This window comes from Cladophialophora immunda (genome assembly GCF_000835495.1).
Source record: "Cladophialophora immunda strain CBS 83496 unplaced genomic scaffold supercont1.3, whole genome shotgun sequence".
In the NCBI taxonomy this organism is placed as follows: Eukaryota; Fungi; Ascomycota; class Eurotiomycetes; order Chaetothyriales; family Herpotrichiellaceae; genus Cladophialophora; species Cladophialophora immunda.
The window spans coordinates 4,195,406-4,218,522 of record NW_015622543.1 but is presented as its reverse complement, the minus strand read 5'-3'; the positions used below and the strand labels follow the sequence as shown (position 1 = coordinate 4,218,522).

Genomic DNA, 23,117 nt, shown 5'->3' with positions numbered 1-23,117 from the left:
CAGCGTTTAGCGCATACCAAAGCCCCAAAATAACCAAGAGAGGGCTTGAACCGGGCTTGTTAGGGGCACCGAACCGTGGCTCTGGGGGGGGCGCGACTCCTCGAAAAGCCAGATCTGAAACCTCTCTCAGAAAAGCACGCCAGTCGTCACCCTTGCACTCCTTCAACTCCGATCTCTGACTTTCATCCTCTCGTTACCGTTCCTGATATCAGCTCAGATTCATTTACTGTCCAGCAATACCTTCCAGCAGTACGGAAAACAGGCACCTCCGTCGTATAAACACAAAACATGGTTACCAACAGCGCGCTCCCAACCCTTCCTGGCGGGTTCAATTATCCACCTCCTACCGTTCCTCCAAAGGCCGGCGCCCCTTACCTGGCCAGTTCCAAACTCCCAGAAAACTTCGTCTTTATCGTCGTCGGCGCCGCTTTGGGCTTTGTTGCCCTCCTCATCATTGGCTGGCGAATTCTTATGTCCTGGTCTATAAACCGCAGCTTTAGACGCGACACCAGCAGCGGTGCTGCAAGCGGCGTCGCTTACACACCACTCGCAGACATTAAAAAGAACCCAGCAGTACAGTCCTCACACGATATGGCGGATTTGAGCAAACTGCCACGGTCTTTCTCAAGTGTACCATCGCTGTTTTTCTCACCTACGGCCGAGGTAGCGAAACAGAGCCAACGACCTACGAGCAGTCAACACACACATCTACCAGCAGGACATTACCGCGATGCCTCGGATTCATATCGGCGATGATTCTCAAAAAATAAAAATCTAAGCATGAATATCCGTGCTCTTTTGGTTTAAAATCAAGACGGTGCTAGAGCTGCGACTTGGAACGAGGCGGACAAAGATGGGCGATTCTGCACCCCCGTTCGAGGCGCACATTGACGGTGGAGGGTGGGCCGAACACCCATTCTGGGTGACTGAAAAGCGTGACCGAGAACCATCGAGCGTTCTTGAAAGTGAGGTAGCGCCCTTAAAGCCTTCTGCGCCCTTGAATTGTTCGCGACAGATCATTCAATTAGGAGGTGCCAGACCCGACTGGATTCAAAGATCGATGAAGCCAAGCCTCAACCGGGCTGTCCGCAAGGCTGGCCATCAATGCCGCTGTCGACGGTCGTCGCTTACGGACATTCTTCGTGCTGCACGAGCTACCATAAATCAGGCCCCAACTGCACCGCAACGGCCTTAATACTGGGATTGGATTATTCGGGCATTTGGTAATTTAGCGTGGCGTTCTTCAGTGGGAAGGGGCTCGGTTGGGTGAACTTTGAATCGTCATCAAGACAAAGCTGTTTTGGTATTGAGTATAATGACATCCAGATGTCGTGGTCGTCCATATCGTGTTAGATGTATTCTGACCCTCATTTCTGCCTTTCCATATTGTGTCAAATCTTGCTGATGCTCTCGTTTGGCGGCGAGCTTCGGTTTCGTGAGTGCCAACCAAATGTGCACATCAAGGGCCTCAATACTCCGCCGTATCGACAACTCCTTCAGATCAGCCCAATCGGAGCTCTCCATCGCCTCCATAATCGATATTTGGAGTACTGCGTGGTTGTGGGAGCTTCCTCGACTTTCATCTCTCCTACGTCCACTTTCTCTGCTCCTGATCCTGTATTTCTTGCGTCCCGTCCAGCCTGCATCTCTCGCCTTGCCCATAAGCCACCATGTCCCTCCCCCGAGGCGTCGCTCTGCGACACATGCAGGCTCTCCCCGCGAGTCGCTCCCTCCTCCGGACCCAACGGCGCTGGGCGCGTGTTCACGACGTCCGCTTCGTAACCACACATAGAAATCAAGAGAAGGTTTTGGACCGCTATAGACACAAGCTGGAGCAGAAGGCAAAGAAGTAAGTCTACTGCAAAGATGCCTCGGGGATATTTTGAAGAAACCGGCCGAAGGCGAACGCACTCTCGATGAAGGAGTTTTGGGGAATTGGCCGCTGTCTTGAGCAAGTGAAGCTAATGACTGTGTCTGCATTCAGCGAAGGCCATGATTCCGTATCCTCCCTCACAGAAGCCTACAAGGATAAAATAAAAGACTACAAGCGTGCAGCCAATGCCGGATATCCATCTGCACCTACGGGCCAGAGCCCGCAAGCACAAAAGTCTCCATTGCAACAGCCTCCGCCTCCCCCACCTACTCAGCAGTCAACATCCCCAGCCAGCCAGCCACAAGGGAAGTCTTCGGCTGCAAACCACGCTTCGGGCGCACCGGGAATAAAGCCTCTCTCCTCGTACCTTGACCTTGAAAAAGTGTCTTCCCTGCCAAATAAAGAGGTGGAATACATCTGGCGACTTCGGCACGCAAACGACCCATTGTCGCTTTGTGCCGTCATACCGCTGGAAACGTATAATCGCATTTACCGCACTGCGAGAAAACACCCACAATTTGTCCTCCCCTTACCTCGCCCTGTGGCCGAGGATGGCAGCGGCGACATGAAACAATCGTCCGACGGGTTCAGAGGCGATGAACAACGGTCTGCTGCGGATATCCATTTCTTGCAATGGGGGTTCCATCCTCCTTCAGGAGCCCCCTCAAGTCCGGATGTGAAGACTTCAAATACCCACATGAGTACCGTGCTCTTCACGCACTTGGCCGCCTTCAAGCTCCATGGAACCTATGCTCAGCCACATACGACAATCACGCATCACCTTGATCTCGCGGACTCGCATGGCCTGGTCTTGTTGAACGGATCTGTTGTCAAAGGGCGGGGAGTGAGTGTAGAAGAAGGCCGTTGGCTTTTGATGTGCCTCCAGAAATTCTATGACTATGAAGGCCACGGAGGGGGCATTGGACGTGAAAAGCGGCAAGGACTTTTGGAGAAATTCAGCAAGGGCGACCAGGAATTCAATCTGGAAGAACTGGTCGATGAGGCCGAGAGGATATCATGAAGAGGGGCCGCCTCGTTCATTCGCCGACAGGTTCGCTCCGTAACTGGTCACTGTCGACATCGACATTGGCTCTCTTGGGCTTCTCCCCTCGTGTACCTCTCAGCACTTCCCGGATCAGGAATCCCCAGATCGCCTCAAAGTAGCCTGGTTCTGCCACGGTCGAGTTATGGTCTCCATTGGGGAATTCTTTCCAGACCTTCGCGGTCGGGCATTGCTCGAAGAGGGACTTCATCATGGATGGTGGTACGATCTCATCCCGCAGGCCGGAAAGAAACAGAACGGGAATTTCTGCATCTTCCACCTTGGCCAAGCTTTGTTCTGAATCCCATCGCTGGTGACACAGATACGAAAGGTATTTCGCTGCTGGCATGATCGATGGGATCAACTTGCGAATGGACAAGAAGGTATTCTCCAAGATGACAGCGGAAATGTCACCAACGTGATAATTTGTCTGCAGCAGCTTGATCGCAAGGGCTCCACCCAGACTCTGGCCGTATAGGACAATGTTGGTCTTTCTCAGCTCTTTATGGTTGCGCACAAAGTCGAGGGCAGTTTGCCCGTCGATGGAAAGTCCATCTTCGCTCGGCGAGCCTGTCGACAACCCGTAACCTCGATATTCGACCATGAACACATGACAGCCCAAACTCTGGGAGAGGACTTTGCCTATGGGAAGGCGGTGGCCAACATTGCCAGCATTGCCATGAAAGGTCACGAGAGTGACATTCTTTCTCAACGAAGGATCGGAAGGGCGCAGGAGGTAGGCATGGAGGGTCTCGCCGTCCGGCGTGGGAAACTTTATGGATTCTGCGTCCTGAATACCATACTTCTCAGGAGGGTCCACATTCGTCCTTGAACCGGCAGGTAGATTTGCGGGGTAGATAATGTCGTTTTGTTTGAAATAAAGGAGGCTGCTTCCGAGAGCTGCGAGGCCTGATGTGGCGAAGACGGGTATGCGTAACCAGGAGAGGTAAGAAGAAGTCATGGCGACAGCTTCATCCAAGCGCAGCTTGGCTAGGGTGTGATTGAATTGCGGGGGCAAATAGGACCTGAGGACGGAGTACATCCAGCAAGGTGACTTGTAGGAGACTAAGAATGACGAGCAAAAGCTTCTGGGAAGAAAATGCGGCTCTATATGTGCGAAGTGAAGGGGATAGAGTGAGCGGTGTCTGAGAGGCTCGAAACTTGGGGTTCTTGACTGGGAAAGCAAGGCAACACTTGATGTTTGGAAGGTCGACACTTGGTGGCACGGCTCCTGCCATGTTGGGTACCTTGGAGGTAGATTTGGCGAGCTTAGACGCCTGGACCGCCAAGGGCCGTCTAATTAAGCGCCCCTGGCCCCCGTAACCTGCCCTCACCAGCCAACTGTTTGCCGCCCGCAGCGCACCCCCAAGGTTTGATTTAGTAGACGCGTTTGCTCGTTCTGCCTTGCCGTGCAGCGCAGCTTCACCATATATCTGCTTCGCATTCATCCTCCTGCCATACCCCAAGCACACGCCGTTCCAGTATCTACTGTGCACAAATCTCAAGCTCACACATCTCTTCTCTACATTTTTGAATCATGATTGGTCCAGGCACCGGCATGCTTGGAGAGGATGGAATCCACGTCGACATGAACCATCTCAAGTCCGGGGAAGTCAACCTGGGTACATCAATTATGGCCATCAATTTCAAAGACGGGGTCATTCTGGGAGCAGACAGTCGGACAACGACAGGAGCATACATTGCCAACCGAGTGACGGACAAGCTCACCCAAGTACACGACACCATCTGGTGCTGCCGGTCAGGGTCTGCAGCCGACACTCAGGCCGTGGCCGACATCGTTCAATACCATCTCGGGGTCTATGGAATCATGAACAACGAGTCTCCCACCACCCAGACCGCTGCTGCACTGTTTCAAGAATTGTGCTACGACAACAAGGACCAACTGAGGTGAGATAGCCAAACGTGTGTTGGAACTTTGACTGACCTATATTCAGCGCTGGCATCATTATTGCAGGCTACGATAAGCGGAACGGTGGACAAGTCTACTCGATACCTCTAGGAGGATCATTGCATAAAGGACCATATGCTATCGCAGGTTCAGGGTCGACCTACATCTACGGATACTGTGATGCACATTGGAAAGAAGGAATGACAGAAGAAGAAGGAATACAATTTGTCAAGGGAGCTTTAAGAGAAGCGATCAAATGGGACGGCAGCTCGGGCGGTGTCATTCGAATGGTAGTGTTGACGGCGAAGGGCGCTCAGCGGCATCTGTATCTCCCAGACCAGGACTATCGAGGACCAGGAAGAGACTGAGCCGAGTAAAAAGGGGTTGGGGCGGCGCACAAGGATCCTTTTTAGGGGGTGCATATGCATGTTCTGAGCAAAACGGCATTAGCAAATTCGACAGACAGACGAGTGCCAGGGCTTAAGATGATGATTCGTCTTTGGCATCATTTCTAGTACTTGGGCACGATCATGACTGGGCGCCACCATTGGGTGATCATCCGTGCCAGAGTTCACGATATGTGTCTGCGTCCCTCTGGGTGGCGGTGGCCGTTGATTGCTGTTCAGCCGCCTTTCTTCTGTGTATGCAGTATGATGCAAGCGTGCTTAGCACTTGTTTTGCCCCGTGGTGGTGGACGGCAGGGCGGCGATGGCAAAGTGGTCGCAATGCTCCGCCCGTCTTCGGGTCTTTACGTGCAGGCCACCAGCTTCGACCACTGGGAAACTGCGCCTCGCGGCTTCAACCCAACCAAACCTAAACCCAAACCAACCGATTCCCTCTCTCCATCTGCGTGCTCTTTCTCGTTACACTTCGTTTGTCTTCATATCTTGCCACTTGTATCTATCGTGTCGGCCGTCGAAGTCTGGAGGGATAGACGCGCCTGACTGCACTGACAGCTTTTACCTCCAGCAGTGACTTCCGGCAATGTCTTTGGTAAGTCGACAGCATGTTTCTTTTTCCCCCACCCACCGCTCGCTCGTCGTGGGCTGCGTCCTACGCTGCACATGCTAGCTCTCCGCCGACCGCCAACTTGACCAAATGCATGCCGAACGTCTACCACCACCACATAACCTGCCTCTAAATCCCCTCAGTCGCTCTGGAAGACTGTGTTACCTCTTGCCTGCCCCTCGATACGAATTGCTGAAGCCTGTCCACCGCAATCACCTCGTTGCGGACCTGTGCACCCACAAGGAGACACTGCAGAATCAGGCTGGGCAGTGTCAGGCAGAGACCGCCGCATCTGCGATAGGGGCTTGGTTGGATTGTTTCCACCTAGATATCGGCTAACAATCTCTATCGCAGACATCCTACGCCAAAGGTTGAGATGGGCTCGCTGGTGATCAGCCAAGTGGCGCCGGGACTCGGTCAGCATCCCTATCACCACATGATGGTGGACACCAATCCTCATCACGAAGATTCCTCCAGAGGATACAGCGCCTCCTCTGACCAGACGCCTGTAATCCACGAGCCTTCTAAAGATTCGTCGACCCCAGGGTCACAGCACGACGATCATGAGCCAGGCAGCGCTCACTCATCCTCTCCCCATCATCAACACTCCTCATACTATCCTCAAAATGTGAACCAACACTCGCGTGGATTTGACCAATCCGGCTTCCCTCTGACCAGCGACCCGCGGGTCGTGGTCGCCAATTCTCCTCCCTCTCCCCGATTGCAACCCACGTATCGCTCGACTAGGTCATTAGGCGCGTCAGAAGCCAGTTCCCCCAGTCGGATAAAAGTGAGAGACTTGTCACATATTCGCAGTCTTGCGAGTGAAGAATATTTGAACCGTCCGCGACTGTCAGGACGCTCCTCCAGCTCCTTTTCGGATACGGGGAGGCAATATGAAATCAGTGCCATGCCTGTTACAGACATTATCGAAATGGTCGCAGGCCTTCTTACCAAGATCACCACCACCAATGACCGGCAACACGAGCATCATCGCCCGATTCCGCTCACGGAGGAACAGAGTCATCTGAACCCGCACGCCTCCTGTGTCCTGGCTTTTCATGGCAAGAATGTCCCAGGAATAACGATCCTAAGTTATCTGAGTCGGATACATAAGTATTGTCCGACTACATACGAAGTTTTCCTGAGTCTGCTTGTCTACTTTGATCGTATGACCGAGATGGTCAATCGCGGGCTTTTGGGGAACGTTAACCGGCGACCTGATGATTCACCCGCTACAGCACCAGAGTCATCTACGCCCACTCCGCGTTCTCCGGCCCCCATGAACGTGGACAGCCCTCAAGAGCACCACGACATCAGCACGCCGCCCTCTCCAGCGGAGGCACGCCAACAGTCTCAGCCCCAGCATCCCTCCTCTCCACAATCATCCAGCGTTCCGACCGATTTGTCGCAATTCTTTGTGGTTGATAGCTACAACATTCATCGCCTTGTAATTGCTGGTGTCACTTGCGCCAGTAAATTCTTCTCTGATGTCTTTTACACGAATTCTAGATACGCAAAGGTACGTTTTGCTCGACCCGTGAAGTTCTCGCCGGAATAGCCTCCCTTTCAGTGGTGTGCTGAACCTGATTCTGACGTATGTTTTACTTGACAGGTGGGAGGCCTTCCTCTAGCAGAACTGAACAATCTTGAACTCCAATTCCTCCTTCTCAACGACTTCAGACTTTCGGTGCCGGTGGAGGAACTCGAGGCCTATGGCACCATGCTGGTCGAGTTTTACGCCCGGGAATTACTCGCTCAGCAACAGCTCGCTCAGCAGCAGCATCAAGGAGGCCCAGCTGTACCGTCTCCTCCTTCCGCTGGGGCGGGAGATGGGATGTACATGCGCTCTTCCGCGCCCGAAGCTGGATCATCGTCGACGCAGGAGTAGTCGTGGGCCTCCCACGTGGATGCGGACATTTTACTTGGGGGAATGAGACAAAGCTTTGTTGATGAAACCAACAGGAAAGATATTCCAGACAACGGCCCGTCTGTGTTTGTGTTTACGTTTACAAGATTGCCGAGTCATGAACGGAGTCAATACCTATTAGACCAGATCTTTTGTGAGAGTGTTTTACTTATGTGTCTGTGCAGGAGAATGTTAGCATTCTTGAGCTCAGGATCCGGCTGAGGGGACACATGGGCGTTGGCGAGTGGTGAGGCATTTTCATTCTTTCGCTGCGTTACGTCGAAACGACCGAGACGAGATACTCAGGCTAGATGTTCGAATCGAGGTCGTAGAAACAATCGATCTGATGAGACAAGGCTCTCCGTTTGTGGTTCCTTCCTTTCTCGGTCTCTAGTTTACGAGATCTGTCTGCCTGCACTCTGATATCCGCTCAGATATTCGCTGCCCTATGTCAGCGCATTTCCTGAACGCCTGGGCCTCATTGTAGCCTGCATTGATTCGAGGACCTAAGCCTCGAAGGACGTGTCCTTCTCCGGGGGGACGAAAGAAAGGAAAGGAGACAGGTGGTGAGAAGACGATCATGGGGGCAAATGGGGAAAGGCCAATGCTTCTGACTTGTCTTGCCCGTGAGGATCAACAATTGCTGTTGGCTTCAGGTTCGTCCAGTAGTTCCACGATATGCAACAACTTTTGATTCTCCTACGTTGTAGTATGCTGTCAAGGAGTGGCACGGAGCCCGCAAGTATCTGGCCCTGTTGGCAATTCTTGCATAGAATACAACGCATAACAAGTCCTAAGATGACTGTCCCGCCTGGGCGTGTGTGAAAGCTTCGTAAGAATGCAGATGTCGAAATCAATGACACCTTCCGCGGGTCCGTTAGGCATGATGTCGTGTTGCGTCGTGTCCGCCCTGATCGTGTGCTCCCCGATTTGCTTCATACCTGTGACGCCTCGACAGGGTTCATGCTCTCATACGTACCGCTATCTCCAGAGAGCCCCTACTCACCCAATATTGCCTGCCTCCGACAAAGATTTGACTCTCCTGTTCCTCAAGAACCACGGAACAAGAATTGCATGTCCTCTGGCGTCAGTTTGTCCAACGCGACCTGGTCATTGTTCACCGTGCCATTGATCATATTAGCCTTCTTTTCTTGGAGCAAAACCATCCTTGATTCGACCGAGTCCTCGATACACAGCCGCGTGATGACGCAAGGTCGACGTTGACCAATTCGATGGCACCGATCCGCAGATTGCCATTCGGCGGCAGGGTTCCACCATCTGTTTGAAACCCCAGTCAGTAATTGCAGAGAAGGGAAAGAGAATCTGTTGCAACTTACGGGTCGACAATGTAGACTCTGCTGGCCTCTGTCAAGTTCAGAGCGACGCCACCCGCTTTGAGTGAGACTAGGAAAACCTCAACATCGACGTTACTCATGAAGTGGTCAATAGTCTTCTGTCTCTGCGCAGGAGTCATACTTCCATCCAATAACACCGTGCTGAATCCCGACTTCTGCAAGCGCCACTGGACCAGCTGCAACATGCTGGTGAATTGCGAGAACACGATAGACTTGTGAGTCTGTTTCTTGCTGCGAAGCTTGTAAAGATCATAGACGAGCATTTCGATTTTTGTAGAGCTGGTCCAATCCTCCATCTTGATGCGGTTGATGATCGATGACTTCTTGACGTTGTCTTCGTCCTGCTCGATTTCGGGCTGGTCCCAGTCTATCACCAAGGGAATGTGGCATCTAGGACAATCTGCATCTTCCTCAGAACCTCCGTAGGCACTACCTGCGAAGGACTGGACGTATGACTTGGCGCACTGGCGGCAGAATTCGTGGCGGCACCGCGAACGGATGGCATCTTCGGCCGGTTCGTCACAGACACAGCAGACGAGAACATTCTGGCCGCCTTCTGCGTTCTTGCGCAGGATCAGGTCGGGATGATTGGCGACTTGTCTCATTTGCATGATGAGACCAAAGATGTTGGCATAGTTGTTCAGCATCACACCTTGCGCAACGTAGGTGTCGAATTTGCGAGTCGAGTTTGACATGATGCTTTGGGAGAAATCACGTTCAATTTCCCCAAAAAACTCATTGTGTATAACGATCTCTTTGGGCGGTAGCTCCATGGAAGAAGTATGGTCTCGCTTCATGCGACGAAGCATGATGCGGTCCGTGATCAGACGCAGCTTGTCCAGACCTTCCTTTCTGACTTTCTCATTGTCTCCCTGGGTGATCGGGTTGAGAATCTCCTGGTTGAACACGGAGACGTGGTTGAAGCCGCTGTGCTTACATTTGACGCACCTCTTCGAGTCGTCCTGAGACCAGTGCAATTCACGACAGTCGCATGTCTTGCAGAAATAGCATGCAAACGGGTGAATCTCGAGGAAGCGTAGGAGTGAGAAGAATTCACCAATGCGGTTCTGAACAGGTGTGCCAGACAAGCACCATTTGTAGGTGGCTTTCAAGGCGAAGCAGGCTCTTGCCACACCGGTGGTGCGCTGCTTGATGCTGTGGGCTTCGTCAAGGATCAACCGGTGATACTTGATCGAATGCAACACACTGTCCTCTTTGACGATCCCCTCACCTCGGGACCAACCCTTCTGCTCCTTTCGGTACATCGACTCCAGGCCTGAATAAGACACCATGATGACATCGTACTTTTTCAGGTCCTTGACAGTGAGAAGCTTGCATTTCGGGTTGGCAGAAGAGTGATAAATCAGCACCTTCAGCTTTCCACTGGTGTACTCTTTAATTTCCGACTGCCATTGCATTAGGGCCACTGGAGGCACAATCACCAAGCTAGGAGCCTTAGCAGGGTAGTCGGACATAATAAGGCTGACAGCCTGAATGGTCTTCCCCATGCCCATCTCGTCACCGAGCAAGCCGCCTTTCCACTGGGACTTTTCCTGTTTCATCATCCAGTCCAAGCCTTCAAGCTGGAAGGGTTTGAGCTTGCGACTGATCCCGGTTGGTTGTGGCGCTTGCACAGGCTTGATGACTGGTATTTTAGCAAGGTCTGTCCACATGGTTTTGATGTCTGGGTGGGCTTTTTCCAACCGTTTTCGTTCCCTCATTTGACGTCGCTTTGCTGGGTCTGCCCAGAACATAATCTCTTCTTGGGTCATCTTTGTCCAATCTATCGATGTATTCCGGCCTCTAGCCCACGGTGGTTTGATTGAATCGTCATCGTCGTCGTCATCATCGACCTCACTAAGGTCTGCCGAGCTCATTGACACAGAATCGGACAGCTCTGTATCGGCGATCGAGGCGGCTGACGAAAGCCCGGAGCTGTCGAGCGAGTACGCAGGGGCAGCAGTGGAGGAGCCACGGTTTCGGAGGGGAAGTTTTTTTCGACGCTGACGAATGTTGGCGAGGGGAACTTCGTCGTCGTCATCATCTACCATAGCAACCATAGACGGCCGGGTACGACGGCGCTTGGACAGAGGCTCATCATCGCTCTCTTCTGAATCCGCCACCATGTTGTATTCTTCTCTTTGCAATTTTGCCGCAAGTTGTTCATCGGTGTCTTCGAAATCTTCATCGGTGATTTCAGTGATGTTTCGTTTTCTTGAAGACCCGCCCCCGCTGCGAAGAGCATACCCCGATGACTGGAGTTGCAAGGCCCTGGCTGTGGCTCCAACTTTCGCTTTTGATGTGCCTGGATCAGGCGTAGGCACAGTGCTGGTTCCTGGGGTCTCGTAATTGGGAGAGTCCATTGAATCGGCGACGGAAGAAGCGGCGGTTGACTGAGACTGCCTGCCACGGCGCTTTGCAGGAGCCGAACCACCCTTAGGGATAAAGACTCCTTGGAACATTCCCTTCGAGGTAGAAGCAGAAACAGAAACCTCGTCGTCGTCAGAGTCCGGGATCTCGATGGCTGCAGATGCTGAAGGTCGACCTCGACTTCGGTTGATGCTTCGCTTGGAGGGTGCTTTGGTGCGTGCAGGGGACGACTTTTCGGTGGCGACTCTTGAGGCTGCGAACATCAGTCAGTCAGAATCCAGTGCGATGTTGTTTCAACAGATGCTTACAAGAGGCCCTTGAAGAGGCCACGGACCTCGAAGGACGCCCTCGAGCCCCCATGGTTGGATGTCGAGTCTGCGAGTATGGGCAGAAGCTGGCAGAAAGGGTGAGGCTCGATTGAAAGGAAAGGTCGAGCCACAATCGATAAAGATCTAGATTTAGCGCGTTTTCTGCCTGGAGTCTACCGCGTGGGACGCGTTAAGTGGTTTTTCCACACAAAAGCGGCAGGCCAACATAGCTTGGCAGGCCTGCGTTTCCAGGTAAAGCAGCGACCGAGGACTCGATACTCCGTACGCACCCTGGAATTGAAAAGGCTGCGTCAACTGGTTCAATTAACCTCTGTGATGTGAAGAGTGTCTGCTTCTGAAGCTCGCCCGTTCAGCCTCGAGCATTCAGCAAGGGCCAATTGGTCCTAGCGGTTCTTCCCATTTCCTGCCTGGGCCTTCGTCTTTCATCAGTACTTCCGTACTCCTGATTGATGACACTGAATGTATTTATCCCACTGCTCTTTTCACCAAACAGTTGCTGCTTGAGTGTGTGGTACTTCAACTGTGATCGTGTTCGATCTTAGGGGTTCACCTCCTCAATCCACAATGTGTATCGGTGCGTATTGCGCCTTGCGTCTGTAGTTCACCAGCAAGAAGGGGCACACGTGATCACGGATCGCGTTCTTCAATTAAACGCGCCACCGACCGCGCCAAGGGGAAGTACCCCTCAACGCCTTGCCGGTACTTCTGCCTTGCGATCTAAATAGTGAATCGAGAAGTCTGTCACTGGCTTAAAGCCTCCAACCAGGTTTTATTGACTTGACACAACCTGACTCTCTGCTCATATCTTGATAATTTCTACCACTTCGGCATTTTCTTCCTGCCTTCGAGCCGCTTGATCTAGGATTCGCCATCACCAGGAACTTTCACAATGTTAGTTGATGCCCCTGGAATGGTAGCCTTGCCTGCATTGACACTGGACCTAGGGCAACCCGGCGCGCTGCTGCGCTCAATCGCATCCGCGGACCTCAATCTGCCCTCACAGATTTCCTTGCCTCTCACAACATCTCGGCCCAACAGATCCAACAGGATTACCAGCAACGCCTCGCCGAAGCAGAGCGGGAGAGAAGAGACAGCACCGAGAATGCGGACGTAGCCCAAGAAGAAGCATCCGACGATGACAGCGAGGATCCTGTCGAGCGCAAGAAGCGCAAGAGAAAACAAGAGATGGCTTTGATGAAGATCAAACAGAGCAAAGAGTTCAAAAAACGCAAAATGGAGCGTGAACAGGAGGAAGGCAGCGACTTCGAAATGGACGACGACGAAATCGCCAGGACCATGATGGTCAAAGCCAAGCCCCTGCCCGGCCAACTTGACAACTGCGAACTGTGTGGAAAGAGATTTACCGTAACACCATACAGCCGGACTGGGCCTGATGGTGGTCTCTTGTGCACAAAGTGCTCCAAGGAACTGAAGGAAGAGGAAAAGAAAGATGCCCAGGCGAAAAAGAAGAGGACTTCAGTTCCCAAAGGTCGGCGTCGGCAGACCGAGAGCGATCGGATGATGGGCGACGTCAAACCGGGCGCCAAAAGCCTCGTTGACATGTGCGTTCGTAAAGTTGCCGACGTCGTCAACGATATCGAGGAATTTGGTGACATGCCACAAAATCTGTTGGATCGATTGAGCCAGATCTTTTCGAAACGAAGAGTGCTCACTCCTCGAATCCTCGAGCTCTTCCTGCGCCCTGATGTCGACCGTATCATCGTGTATGACTGCGGCAAACTGGAGCAGGAAGACTTCCAAAAGATCTTCGCATTGATGCCTCAAGTCGAGATCGTCAACTTGCGCTTCGCAGGCCAGCTGAAGGACGCACCACTGCTGTATATGGCCGACAAGTGCAGGAAGATTCGTCACCTCCAGCTTGGTGCAACAAACTTAGTCTCAGACAAGGCATGGATTGAGCTGTTCAACTCACTTGGTCCTCAACTGGAGAGTCTGAAGTTGTCGGAACTCAATGACTCATTGAAGGATGAAACAGTGGTGGTATTGACGGACAAATGTCAGAAGCTCAAGAGACTCAAGTTAAGGTCTTGTTCACACATGAGTGAGGCATCGCTTGACGCCCTCTGCTCCCTGCAGAATCTCGAGCATCTCACCCTCGGCAGCGTCGCACAGGAGACGTCCTCAGAGACCCTTACTAAACTCATCTCCACTCTAGGGCACAACCTCCGTACTCTTTGTCTCGAAGACTTCCATGAACTCGACGATACTGTCATCGAAGCCATCAAGAACCACTGTCTCAATCTCTACAAGCTACGCATTCGAGGAAGCAGCATCTGCACGGACCGTTCCTTTGCCGATCTCTTCGATGGCAACTGTCCCTTCCCTCCTCTGCTTTACGCCGACTTCTCGGACAACCGCGACATCGACAATACGAACCCTGAAGGCCCGCAAGACGACCCAATTGGCTTTGGCTCCCTGGCGCTCTCAGCACTTATGGCCCATTCCGGTTCTCGACTCGGGTCTCTCAATCTCAAGGCTTGTCGTCACGTCTCCCACTCTGCACTCCTCGAAGTCTTTGACGGTGTCAAGCAGTATCCTTTTCTCAAAGATATGGATTTGTCCTTTGTTACACAGGTGGACGATGTGGTCATGACTGGAATATTCAAGAGCTGTCCTTCGCTGGCAAAGTTGGTTGTCTTTGCCTGCTTCAATGCCAGGTGGACAAGCATCCCGGCTGGAATCGCCGTGATCGGATTGCCGAACGCGAGTGCGAATATTGTGCAAGGAGACTTTGTCGTGGAGGTATAATGTCGAAGTTTCATGGTTGCATGATAAAGAAAGTAGGGAATGTAGATGGCAGATTGGGAGAGTCTCTATGCTGAACGGGTACACGAGGTTATGATGAAAGGACGACAACGCAACGAGCAAGGTGGCGCCGAGCTGATGCATGCCTCGAGTTTCCGAGGCAACGTGGACGCGCCAGCAGCTTGTCCTCTGGCACTGTGATTCACCGGTGGTGAGAGTGTTGAAGGAAACAAGACTTGCTTATAGCATCCAAAAACACATGTGAATTATGCTCAGACAAAGGATGTGCATTATTTTATGGCAATGCCACCATAGACGCTCAATCCACTTGCTGCCTCCACTATCATACATCGAAAGGTGTTCTTGTGGCAGTCCTAGACATGTACTCCTGGTCAGTATGTTTATTCAGACACCCAGGAGTGTCCATCTACATCGTTCCAGCCGATCAATCCCATCAAAGTGTTTCAATGCCTTCCACCAACGCATCCAGGCTGTCTCCATCCACCTTCCCCTTGTCTCCAGCCCTGCCTGATGCTTGCACCAGCGCCCTGGCAAGTCCGCCCAGCTGTCTCTGTCTTGTGGTCTCTTCCAGCTCGCGACTTTTCTCCCTGGCGACCTCAATCACACCTTCTCCCAGATTTGCCAACCTCGCCACGTTCAACCCGTAGCTGCGATGTGCTACACCCTCTCCCACTTCGTAAAGAAACGTGACGTTCTCATCATCTGTCTCGGTGAAACGCATGTGAACGTTTCTGAGTTCCCCATTCGGAAATCCATCTGCCATGCGTGCGAGCACCTGATAATGAGTAATAAATAACGTCAAGCACTTGCGCTCTCTCACGAGGTAATCAAGTACGGAGGCAGCGATCGCGACACCGTCATGCGTGCTCGTTCCTCTACCCAGCTCGTCTAGCACTACCAGACTGCGGTCCGTGGCCAGTTTCAAAATGTCGCTCGTTTCACTCAATTCGACCATGAAGGTGGATTCACCAGACATCATGTTGTCAAACGCGCCCATGCGTGTGAAGACCGCGTCCAGAATACCCAACGTCGCGGATGCCGCCGGCACGAATGACCCAATTTGTGCCATGATGGCGATGAGGGCCACAGAACGGACGTAGGAAGACTTCCCGCCCATATTGGGTCCTGTCACAAGGAGAGCCCGCGTCGAGTCTTGGGAGATGGAGATGTTATTTGGCACATAAGAATCGATGAGGAGTTGCTCGACCATAGGATGGCGAGCGCCTTGCACTTTGATTCGAGTGTCAGCTGTGAAACTCGGGCGCACGTAGCCCGGCTGGGACGCAACATTGGCCAATGATAACAGGCAGTCCAAGGTTGCCAGACTTTGGATTGTGTCACGAAAAAGCTGATACTTTGTGCTGATGTCGGCTAGCAGGTCTCTGAAGGCTTCATCACAGGCAGCCGCAAGAGACTCTTTATGCTGGTCCCTCTCTCGCAGAAGCTTGACGATTTCTGGAGGATGAAATCGAGACACCTTTTTGGTTCCCGAAATCTTTGCCCAGGATGCCGGGACTTTCTTGATCGTGGGAGAGTTGTTCTCGACTTCGACCAAGTAATCGATGCCTGCCACAGTCACGTAGTCCACTGGCTTTTTCTTGCCCAACTTCTCAGCGGCAGTCGATCGAAATTCGTCAAGATCATGTTCGACGCCCGCAATGCCGAATTTGTGCTCCGAAATGGCCTCTGTCTCCGACGCATCCTGGAAAAAGGCGTACTTGTCATCAGATTTGGCGGCTTGAAGGTTGATCTTGTCCAGATATCCCACCACTTCTGTCAGAATTACGGGGAGAGAGACCATTGCAGAACAAATCAGATCCGAGGCGAAGCCGGTAGATGTCGCATCCGTCGCATACGCAAATTCGGTCGACAACATCTGTAGCGACTGGAGAACATTCAACAACTCTGGTCTCGTGCACTTGCCGTAGTAAATCCGAATGAGGCTTTTCTCTAGATCAGTCCTAATCTTCGACAGCACACGTCTCAACTTTTCGGCCTGAGCGGCTTTGTCGGGATTCAGAAGCTCCTCTACAGCATTGAGTCGGGTTTCAATGCTTTGTACATCCAGCAGAGGTCGGCCAACCCATTTCCGCAGCAGCCTGCCTCCGAACTTTGTCTGCGTTCGATCCATCATCCAATACAGACTACCTTTTGTGGAATGGTCCGTCTGATTCAAATAGATCTCGAGGCTTGTCAAAGTATTTCCATTGAGCAGCATGTGGGATCGAGCGGAAAACGGCTGGAAATATTTGGTCAGCTGAAAGACATGCTCGAGTCCATATTCGGACAAGTGGTTGATCATTGCTGAGAGGCAGATGGACACGTTTTCTGGCAAACCCATGATCTTATCAAAGACTTTCGCCGCCTTCTCTACATCTGGCCCGGAGTCTTTGAGCCGGTCCGCGTAAAAGGTCGATATGTGGCTGTGTGCTTGGGCTGCCATTGTTTTCTGTTTTGCAACTCGCTCAACCCGAATCTTATCGCCGAAAACATTGGTCTTGCTGCCGGATAGATGGACCACGAGCTTCTCGGTCGCCTTCGAGAGCTCGCCCACGATCAGAAACTCGCAGGGCGCAATGTGAAGCAGTCGCGTCTCGATCTCGCTGCGCATGAAGCCGTCTTCAAAATCATCGTACACAATATCGCCCGTGGCAGGTTGGACTGCTACCAGACCAACATGGACTTTTTCGTCATTACCAAAACCTTTGGTGTTGACCTCTGTCATGCAGAGAAGAAACCCGGTCGACGGGGACTGAGGGGCATGGCTTGCTCGGGTATCCTCTTCAATACCCTCGATGTCGTCGATGTAAGTGCCCTTTGTGTACAGATTCGTGAGCTTTCTCACGAAAGGTGCATTTCTGTTGTCGCCGACAGCTTTCAACGCTGCGGTCTCGAGTTGTCGGACAACACCAACTTTGTGGCCCGCGGCGACTAGTCTTTTCACATGCACATGCAGTCGATGGACCGGAATACTGGCAGATGCAAACCGATCCAGGTGCGCCTCGGACGGATGCTCATCATATCGGTACTTTCCCGGGATACAAACGATGCTGAGTTCTTTGGCCGCAATCCTGGCGTCTTCGCCAAAGAAACGGAACTTGTAACCCACTTCGACCACGAGCAAGGTGTCCATATGCGCTCTCTTGATCTCCAAGACTTGTTTTTCCATCGGCGTCAACTTATTGCCACCTTTCTTGGTTCGACTGGTCGATCTCGGTGCTTCGTCGACAGGCTCCTCCTCTCCATCCTCGTTGTCCTGATCTGCGGCATCATCTTCGAGCAGTCGGTTTCGCCTCTTGATTTCAGCGATGCTGTCTGGCTTTCCCAATTTCTTCACAAATTTGCGGTGTAGTTCATCTCTTCGTTTCTTCTCGGCACCGCTGATTTCCTCGACACCCTGGTTTTCCTGTTGAGGGGATGAAGAGTAAAAATATTTCGCGGTTCTCGTTGATCCCCGGGCGTCACTTGGGGCGAGTGATTGTCCGTTGGCAACAACAGGTCTGAGCGGGATGACGGGTTCCTCACTTTCCTCCTCCTCCACATGCTCAGTTCTGTCTGTGTCTTCTTCGACAGGTGTGATGCGGCGTCTCTTCGGCGTAGGTAATACCAATCCATCGTCGTCATCATCGTCTTCTGTAGAGATCTGCGGACGAGATTTCGGCGTAGGAGTCGAAGAAGGTCTCTTGAAGAAGGAGGATATCGTTTGCTGCTTCTTCCGTGCAGAAGCCATAATGACAAAGCCCACCGACCCAGCTGCGGCGGGAAATCTAAGGGTTGATAGAGAGTCTCAGTGGGCTGAGAACTTCAGAGGCAAGCCAGGCGTGATTCGAAGGAAGCCACGAGTCCGCCAATGAAGCTGCGCTATGGGACGCGCCACGCGACGCGTCTGCGGAAAGATCAATTTAGAGTGCCGTCAGTATTCCGCAGTCTCCACGAACCATACCTTGGACACAATCTAACGACTTCTTCCTGCGAGGTAGTCGAGCCCAAATACATTGGATGCTCCACCTAGCCACCTTAGATTCTAGAAGCCTCCCAAATGCCTCGTTACTGTCATGTGGCAGACCTTGCACCTAACAAGCAACCTTCGTACCCTTGCGACTACGGTCAAAGAACAACTACAATTGCAAAGTCAATGTCACTTTATCCCGGCCTGTTCTCTCTTACTGCCTGCGAGCTTTCCTCTAACCTTCTCGTGTCGTCATCGTTGCCATAGGTACAACTACCTCTTGATGTGTTCAACGCTTCCTCAGTCTTACGAGCGGGAAGTCAATACACACCTCGTCATGGTATCAGATCGTAAAGGTCGATATAGTCACAGACGGACGGCATGAAATTGATTCGCGGACTTGCTGGACGGAGGTGTCTCCCCGTGGCTACCCGGTCTTGTCATGTCAAAGTTGCGATCAGTCGACGCAGAGCGGGCAAAGGAAAGTTGGTTTGTTCGGCGAAGAGGCGAAGACAACAGCGGAGCTTTGGTTGAAGTGGTTGAGGATTTCGTTGTTGGCGTTTTGAACCGAGGAGATCCGCACGACACCGACCTCTTTGATTGATCTGAAGATTCCCCCCTCCTGAGCCGTTATGCCTGTTGGGCCACCCATGCGTCGATAACGGTGTCAGTGTCCGGCTGATACAGCCACCGCATGTCGTCAAAGTTGTCAACATTGCTGGCATCTACGACTTTCCCCTCGCGCACGAGCCTCTCTCTTTCCGCTAGAGGCAATCGCTGGATATTGGTCTTGTTCGTTGCCCAGTCGAAGACCGCATCCACACGTGTCTGTCGCAGGGATTGCCAGAACGCCAGCGCCTTTTTGGGCCCGAGATTTGGCTTTGACTTGAGCAGAAGCAGCAGCCTAGTCAGAGCGTGCACATCCTCCAAGGCCTGGTTCACGCCCTGTCCGCTACTCGGAGGCAATGCGTGGCTGGCGTCGCCCATGATGATGACCCTGCCAGCCTTCTCTGAAAACCATTTCTTCAGCGGTGCCATTCGCATGAAGGGCCATAAAAAGGTTGTATCGATATGCCGACAAACGGCGTCGACGATTCCTTTTGCCGTCGGGCTCTCCCATTTGTCTCGAGTGTTTGCATAGAAATCACGCAGAAACTCTTTATCCTGTCCCAGCGCCTCCCACTTCTCGCGACTGCGGTCTTCCATCCTGACCTGCATTGCGACCATGACTATACTCCCCTCTCGGTCCTCAGGCATTAGAACCAGGGCTCCAGGCTTTCCTTGGATAGTGCATGCACGCTCGTAGTCTTCGTACGGCCACTTGACGGAATTCCAGGGAATATGACTCAAGACACCCGCAATGCCCGTGTACTCGGGGCCGGGGTCGTCTGGATTGACATATTTCCTGACCGAGGAGTGAATCCCGTCCGCCCCGATCAGCATCCCAGCCGACTCGACCCGTCCGTCGATTCTGAACATGACGCCGTCCTCACCCTCACTCACCACCCCTTCGAATCTCTTCCCCCAACAGACCCTGACGCCTCGCTCATCTACCATTCCCAGCATCGTCTCGACCAGGATCCGCCGCCATAGCCGGTGGTTCTTATACCCGTAGAGGGTCTCGTTGGTGATCAGCGTTTTCCGGGTCGTCTCGTCGCGTTCGTTCTTGTAGGTGCGATACTCGGAGAGCCAGCACCTCGACGCGATCCGGGGCAGGACCCCCAGTGAGTCGAGAACGCGCAGCCCGTTGGGCGTAAGGACAACGCCGGACGAGTTGGCCGGGTCGGGAGTGTCCGGGTGGCGGAGGTCGTAGATGGTGATTTTCGAGGGGTCGTAGAAGTGGTGGTGTACGAGAGATAGGGCGATGGCAAGTCCTGTCAGACCGGCGCCGATGATAGCAACCGAAGAGCTGGAAGAGGCGTGGGACGATGGTGAGATGTCCATTTTCCGGTATTCGTGTTCAACCCGTCTAGATATTGAAGGGGGTTGGTTCAATGAGTTGTATTTCCGTTCATCGTCGGATGAAAATGCGGGGGTGGATTTTGACCCGTCTCTTTTGCCAGGCTTCTATATCTACCTGCCCTGCAACTCATCCTCCCTCAATGGTCCATGCTGAGAATGTGAACATGACTACCCGCTCACCGGCCACCCCTCCAAGTGCAGGAAAAGTCACCCTCCTCGTTCTCGGAGCCGGCTGGGTGTGGCAATTTCTGGAGCCCTTCCTCCAAAAGTCAAACATCACATACGCCGCCACTACCACAAACGGGCATGGAGGCACCATCCCTTTCAAGTTCGATCTAGAATCGGACGACCTGGAGAAGGCCTTCAAGAGACTTCCGCGGGCAGATTATGTCCTTGTCACCTTCCCATTGAAGGGGAAGGGGCCATCGAAGAAGTTGGTGGGCATGTACGCAGAGACACATCGACAACACCACGCCGCACACTCTGGCTCGGCTACTACAGCGGGTCAAGGCGATGAACGAAGCGATGAAGTAGAAGCCACTACGGCTACAAGGACGAAATGGATCCAACTGGGCAGCACTGGGATCTGGACATCCCCAGGTTTCGTCGATAGCAACTCGCCAATCGATCCGTCAAATGAGAGGGGAATTGCAGAAGATGAGCTCATCTCCTTGGGCGGTTGTGTGTTGAACCTTGCGGGTCTGTATGGCGCACAGAGACAGCCTGGCAACTGGATTGCACGGGTAGCAAAGACGAAGGAACAGCTTCGCGAGAAAGGGGCGTTGCATCTGATCCACGGGGTGGATGTTGCAGGAGGCGTAATTGGAGTCATCAACGCAGATCGCATGGCGCCTGGTGAGACTGTCGACACCGAGCAGTTCAGGACGAGGCACTTGTTTGGCAGGAGGTGGATTGTTGCAGACTGTGTGAGCTATGATTGGTGGGGTGTTGTGTGGGATTTCAATGGGGACTCAAGTGAAGACAGTCACATAGACGAGGAAGACCCAGAACAGCTGGCGAAACTGGACGAAAGAACGAAGTATCGACGTTGGGTGATGGAGTTGATGCAGGACAGTGGCGTGAGGGCGCTACCGAGGCCGCCGGAGGCACTGGGCAGGAAGCTGGATGCCCGCGAGTTTTGGAATGCGATTGGAATTCTTCCACAAAGGACATTGAGGAGATGAGGCCGCTTTGTCGAAGAGAATTGGATGTAGTCAGCACTTCGCCGCATCGACTGGATGTGACCAACGCCATATGTCCTCGACAGGAAGGTTCTGACCACAACACTCACTGCTACCACACCCAGCGTCACTTCGACGGCATGGAAGCCGTCCAGGCAACCGCATTCACCTCTACCGAGACATAAGAGACAAACATGAAGGTGGGGGCAATCAAGAAGTTGCAAGGTGAACTGTAAACCTCCAATCCAATGCAAGTAGAAGGAGGGAAACCTGAGAAAGGACCAAACGGAAAGGAAGGGATGCTCCAGAATCAGGACCTTTGGCATGCACGAACTAGTTATGCCTCCGACCTATAGCGAAGAAGCTCAAATTCTGTACATGGAGCCAGCAGCTGTTCATCTCCCTGCTTGCTGCCTCTCATACAACACATATATCTCGTGAAGGTCGACGACAAGTGTTCCAGGTTCTCGTACCCATGCGGAGCATTCATACACAGCTCTCTGTCCAGTAGCGCCGGCGCGATTTCGCCTGAAGTCGCATGTCACTGTCCACATTCCCCCGTCCAGGCTGAGACCCTCGATGCTGATGATCAACTTTCTCGTGCCGCCAACCTCCAGTCCTTCCAAGTGAGCAGCCATTAGCCTTGAACATGCCTTCATTTCCATGCTGCAGAGACTTTGACTCGAACACGCAGCTCTTCCAGTGGGCACAGCAACAACTCAACAGCGCGTGACATTCTCTCTTTCCAACAACCTTGCTCAGACACTATTCGGTCTCCTCAGACTCCCTCTTCCTCTTATTTGAACTCGCTTGCTCGCGATATACCCTGATCCTATCTCGACTTCGAAATCCGTTCTCTTCCACTGTCCCTGCGACGCAGTCTGCTGAGAAAATATCGGACCGATCCGGCAGCCATTTCTTTGCTTCTTCCGTAACAGTACCGGAGCATTTGATGATCGCAAAGCGGAGGCACTCGAGGCTTTCATCCATCCGTTTGGCCACATTTTCCAGCAGTGTCACCATGGTATCATCGGACCAGACCCAGGCCGTACAATCCTCCTTCTTGAACTGGAATTGAATTGAAACACTAAGTCTGACTGTGACAATACAATCTCTCACGATCTTCTGCTCGTACAGGCTGATGGTGTCAAAAATGCCTGTCCCATCGAACGAAAGCATGAACGAGTTTGTTGGAATCCCATATTTTGCATGGATTCTTTCTTGTAGCCGCCTTCCAGTGTCAGTCCACTTCACACTGATACGACCGTAAGCTGGCCATGGGCGTAGAAACTTCTGATGGGGGAGACGGATGTATAGGTCGAACTCTAGTTGGGCGGGTCGTGCTGAAATGTGAAGGATGGAATCGACAGTGGATGGAATCGACAGTGGATGGAATCGACAGTGGATGGAATCGACAGTGGATGGAATCGACAGTGGATGGAA

General features: G+C 52.6%; 10 protein-coding genes across 11 annotated transcripts; 6 read left to right on the top strand and 4 right to left on the bottom strand.

Moving 5' to 3' along the window:
* The first annotated feature begins 92 nt into the window (after nt 1–92).
* Nucleotides 93–1,370, top strand: PV07_05872 (uncharacterized protein). The gene has a single exon (XM_016392795.1). The coding sequence runs from the start codon at nt 289–291 to the stop codon at nt 754–756; it is 468 nt and encodes a 155-aa protein (XP_016250314.1). The 5' UTR covers nt 93–288; the 3' UTR covers nt 757–1,370.
* A 175-nt stretch (nt 1,371–1,545) lies between these two features.
* Nucleotides 1,546–4,230, top strand: PV07_05870 (uncharacterized protein). Its single transcript, XM_016392793.1, has 2 exons — nt 1,546–1,849; nt 1,985–4,230. Exons 1-2 carry the CDS (start codon nt 1,671–1,673, stop codon nt 2,892–2,894), a joined length of 1,089 nt encoding a protein of 362 aa, XP_016250312.1. The 5' UTR covers nt 1,546–1,670; the 3' UTR covers nt 2,895–4,230.
* Nucleotides 1,883–4,108, bottom strand: PV07_05871 (uncharacterized protein). The gene has a single exon (XM_016392794.1). The coding sequence runs from the start codon at nt 3,955–3,957 to the stop codon at nt 2,911–2,913; it is 1,047 nt and encodes a 348-aa protein (XP_016250313.1). The 5' UTR covers nt 3,958–4,108; the 3' UTR covers nt 1,883–2,910.
* An 81-nt stretch (nt 4,231–4,311) lies between the features above and the next one.
* Nucleotides 4,312–5,643, top strand: PV07_05869 (proteasome subunit beta type-1). Its single transcript, XM_016392792.1, has 2 exons — nt 4,312–4,823; nt 4,871–5,643. Exons 1-2 carry the CDS (start codon nt 4,453–4,455, stop codon nt 5,190–5,192), a joined length of 693 nt encoding a protein of 230 aa, XP_016250311.1. The 5' UTR covers nt 4,312–4,452; the 3' UTR covers nt 5,193–5,643.
* On the top strand, nt 5,633–8,097 carry PV07_05868. Of its 2 annotated transcripts, XM_016392791.1 has the most exons (3): nt 5,633–5,817; nt 6,187–7,354; nt 7,448–8,097. In XM_016392791.1, the coding sequence occupies exons 2-3, from the start codon at nt 6,209–6,211 to the stop codon at nt 7,721–7,723; spliced, it is 1,422 nt and encodes a 473-aa protein (XP_016250310.1). In that variant the 5' UTR covers nt 5,633–5,817; nt 6,187–6,208; the 3' UTR covers nt 7,724–8,097. The 2 variants fall into 2 exon arrangements, with proteins under 2 accessions (XP_016250310.1, XP_016250309.1); XM_016392790.1 differs by having other exon boundaries at nt 5,633–7,354.
* PV07_05867 (uncharacterized protein) lies at nt 7,982–11,872 on the bottom strand. Its single transcript, XM_016392789.1, has 3 exons — nt 11,775–11,872; nt 9,079–11,719; nt 7,982–9,019 (listed from the first exon to the last, which is right to left on the bottom strand). The coding sequence occupies exons 1-3, from the start codon at nt 11,824–11,826 to the stop codon at nt 8,791–8,793; spliced, it is 2,922 nt and encodes a 973-aa protein (XP_016250308.1). The 5' UTR covers nt 11,827–11,872; the 3' UTR covers nt 7,982–8,790.
* Nucleotides 11,873–12,497: 625 nt separating this feature from the next.
* Nucleotides 12,498–14,967, top strand: PV07_05866 (uncharacterized protein). The gene is made up of 2 exons (XM_016392788.1): nt 12,498–12,686; nt 12,740–14,967. Coding segments are annotated over exons 1-2 (1,827 nt in total). The 5' UTR covers nt 12,498–12,684; the 3' UTR covers nt 14,565–14,967.
* PV07_05865 (uncharacterized protein) lies at nt 14,868–18,388 on the bottom strand. Its single transcript, XM_016392787.1, has one exon. The coding sequence runs from the start codon at nt 18,310–18,312 to the stop codon at nt 15,016–15,018; it is 3,297 nt and encodes a 1,098-aa protein (XP_016250306.1). The 5' UTR covers nt 18,313–18,388; the 3' UTR covers nt 14,868–15,015.
* A 230-nt stretch (nt 18,389–18,618) lies between these two features.
* On the bottom strand, nt 18,619–20,541 carry PV07_05864 (uncharacterized protein). The gene has a single exon (XM_016392786.1). It carries the CDS (start codon nt 20,473–20,475, stop codon nt 19,162–19,164), a length of 1,314 nt encoding a protein of 437 aa, XP_016250305.1. The 5' UTR covers nt 20,476–20,541; the 3' UTR covers nt 18,619–19,161.
* Nucleotides 20,542–20,633: 92 nt separating this feature from the next.
* Nucleotides 20,634–22,059, top strand: PV07_05863 (uncharacterized protein; the record flags this gene model as incomplete). The annotated part of the gene is made up of 1 exon (XM_016392785.1): nt 20,634–22,059. The coding sequence occupies one exon, from the start codon at nt 20,634–20,636 to the stop codon at nt 21,675–21,677; it is 1,044 nt and encodes a 347-aa protein (XP_016250304.1). The 3' UTR covers nt 21,678–22,059.
* Between the last annotated feature and the right edge of the window lie 1,058 nt (nt 22,060–23,117).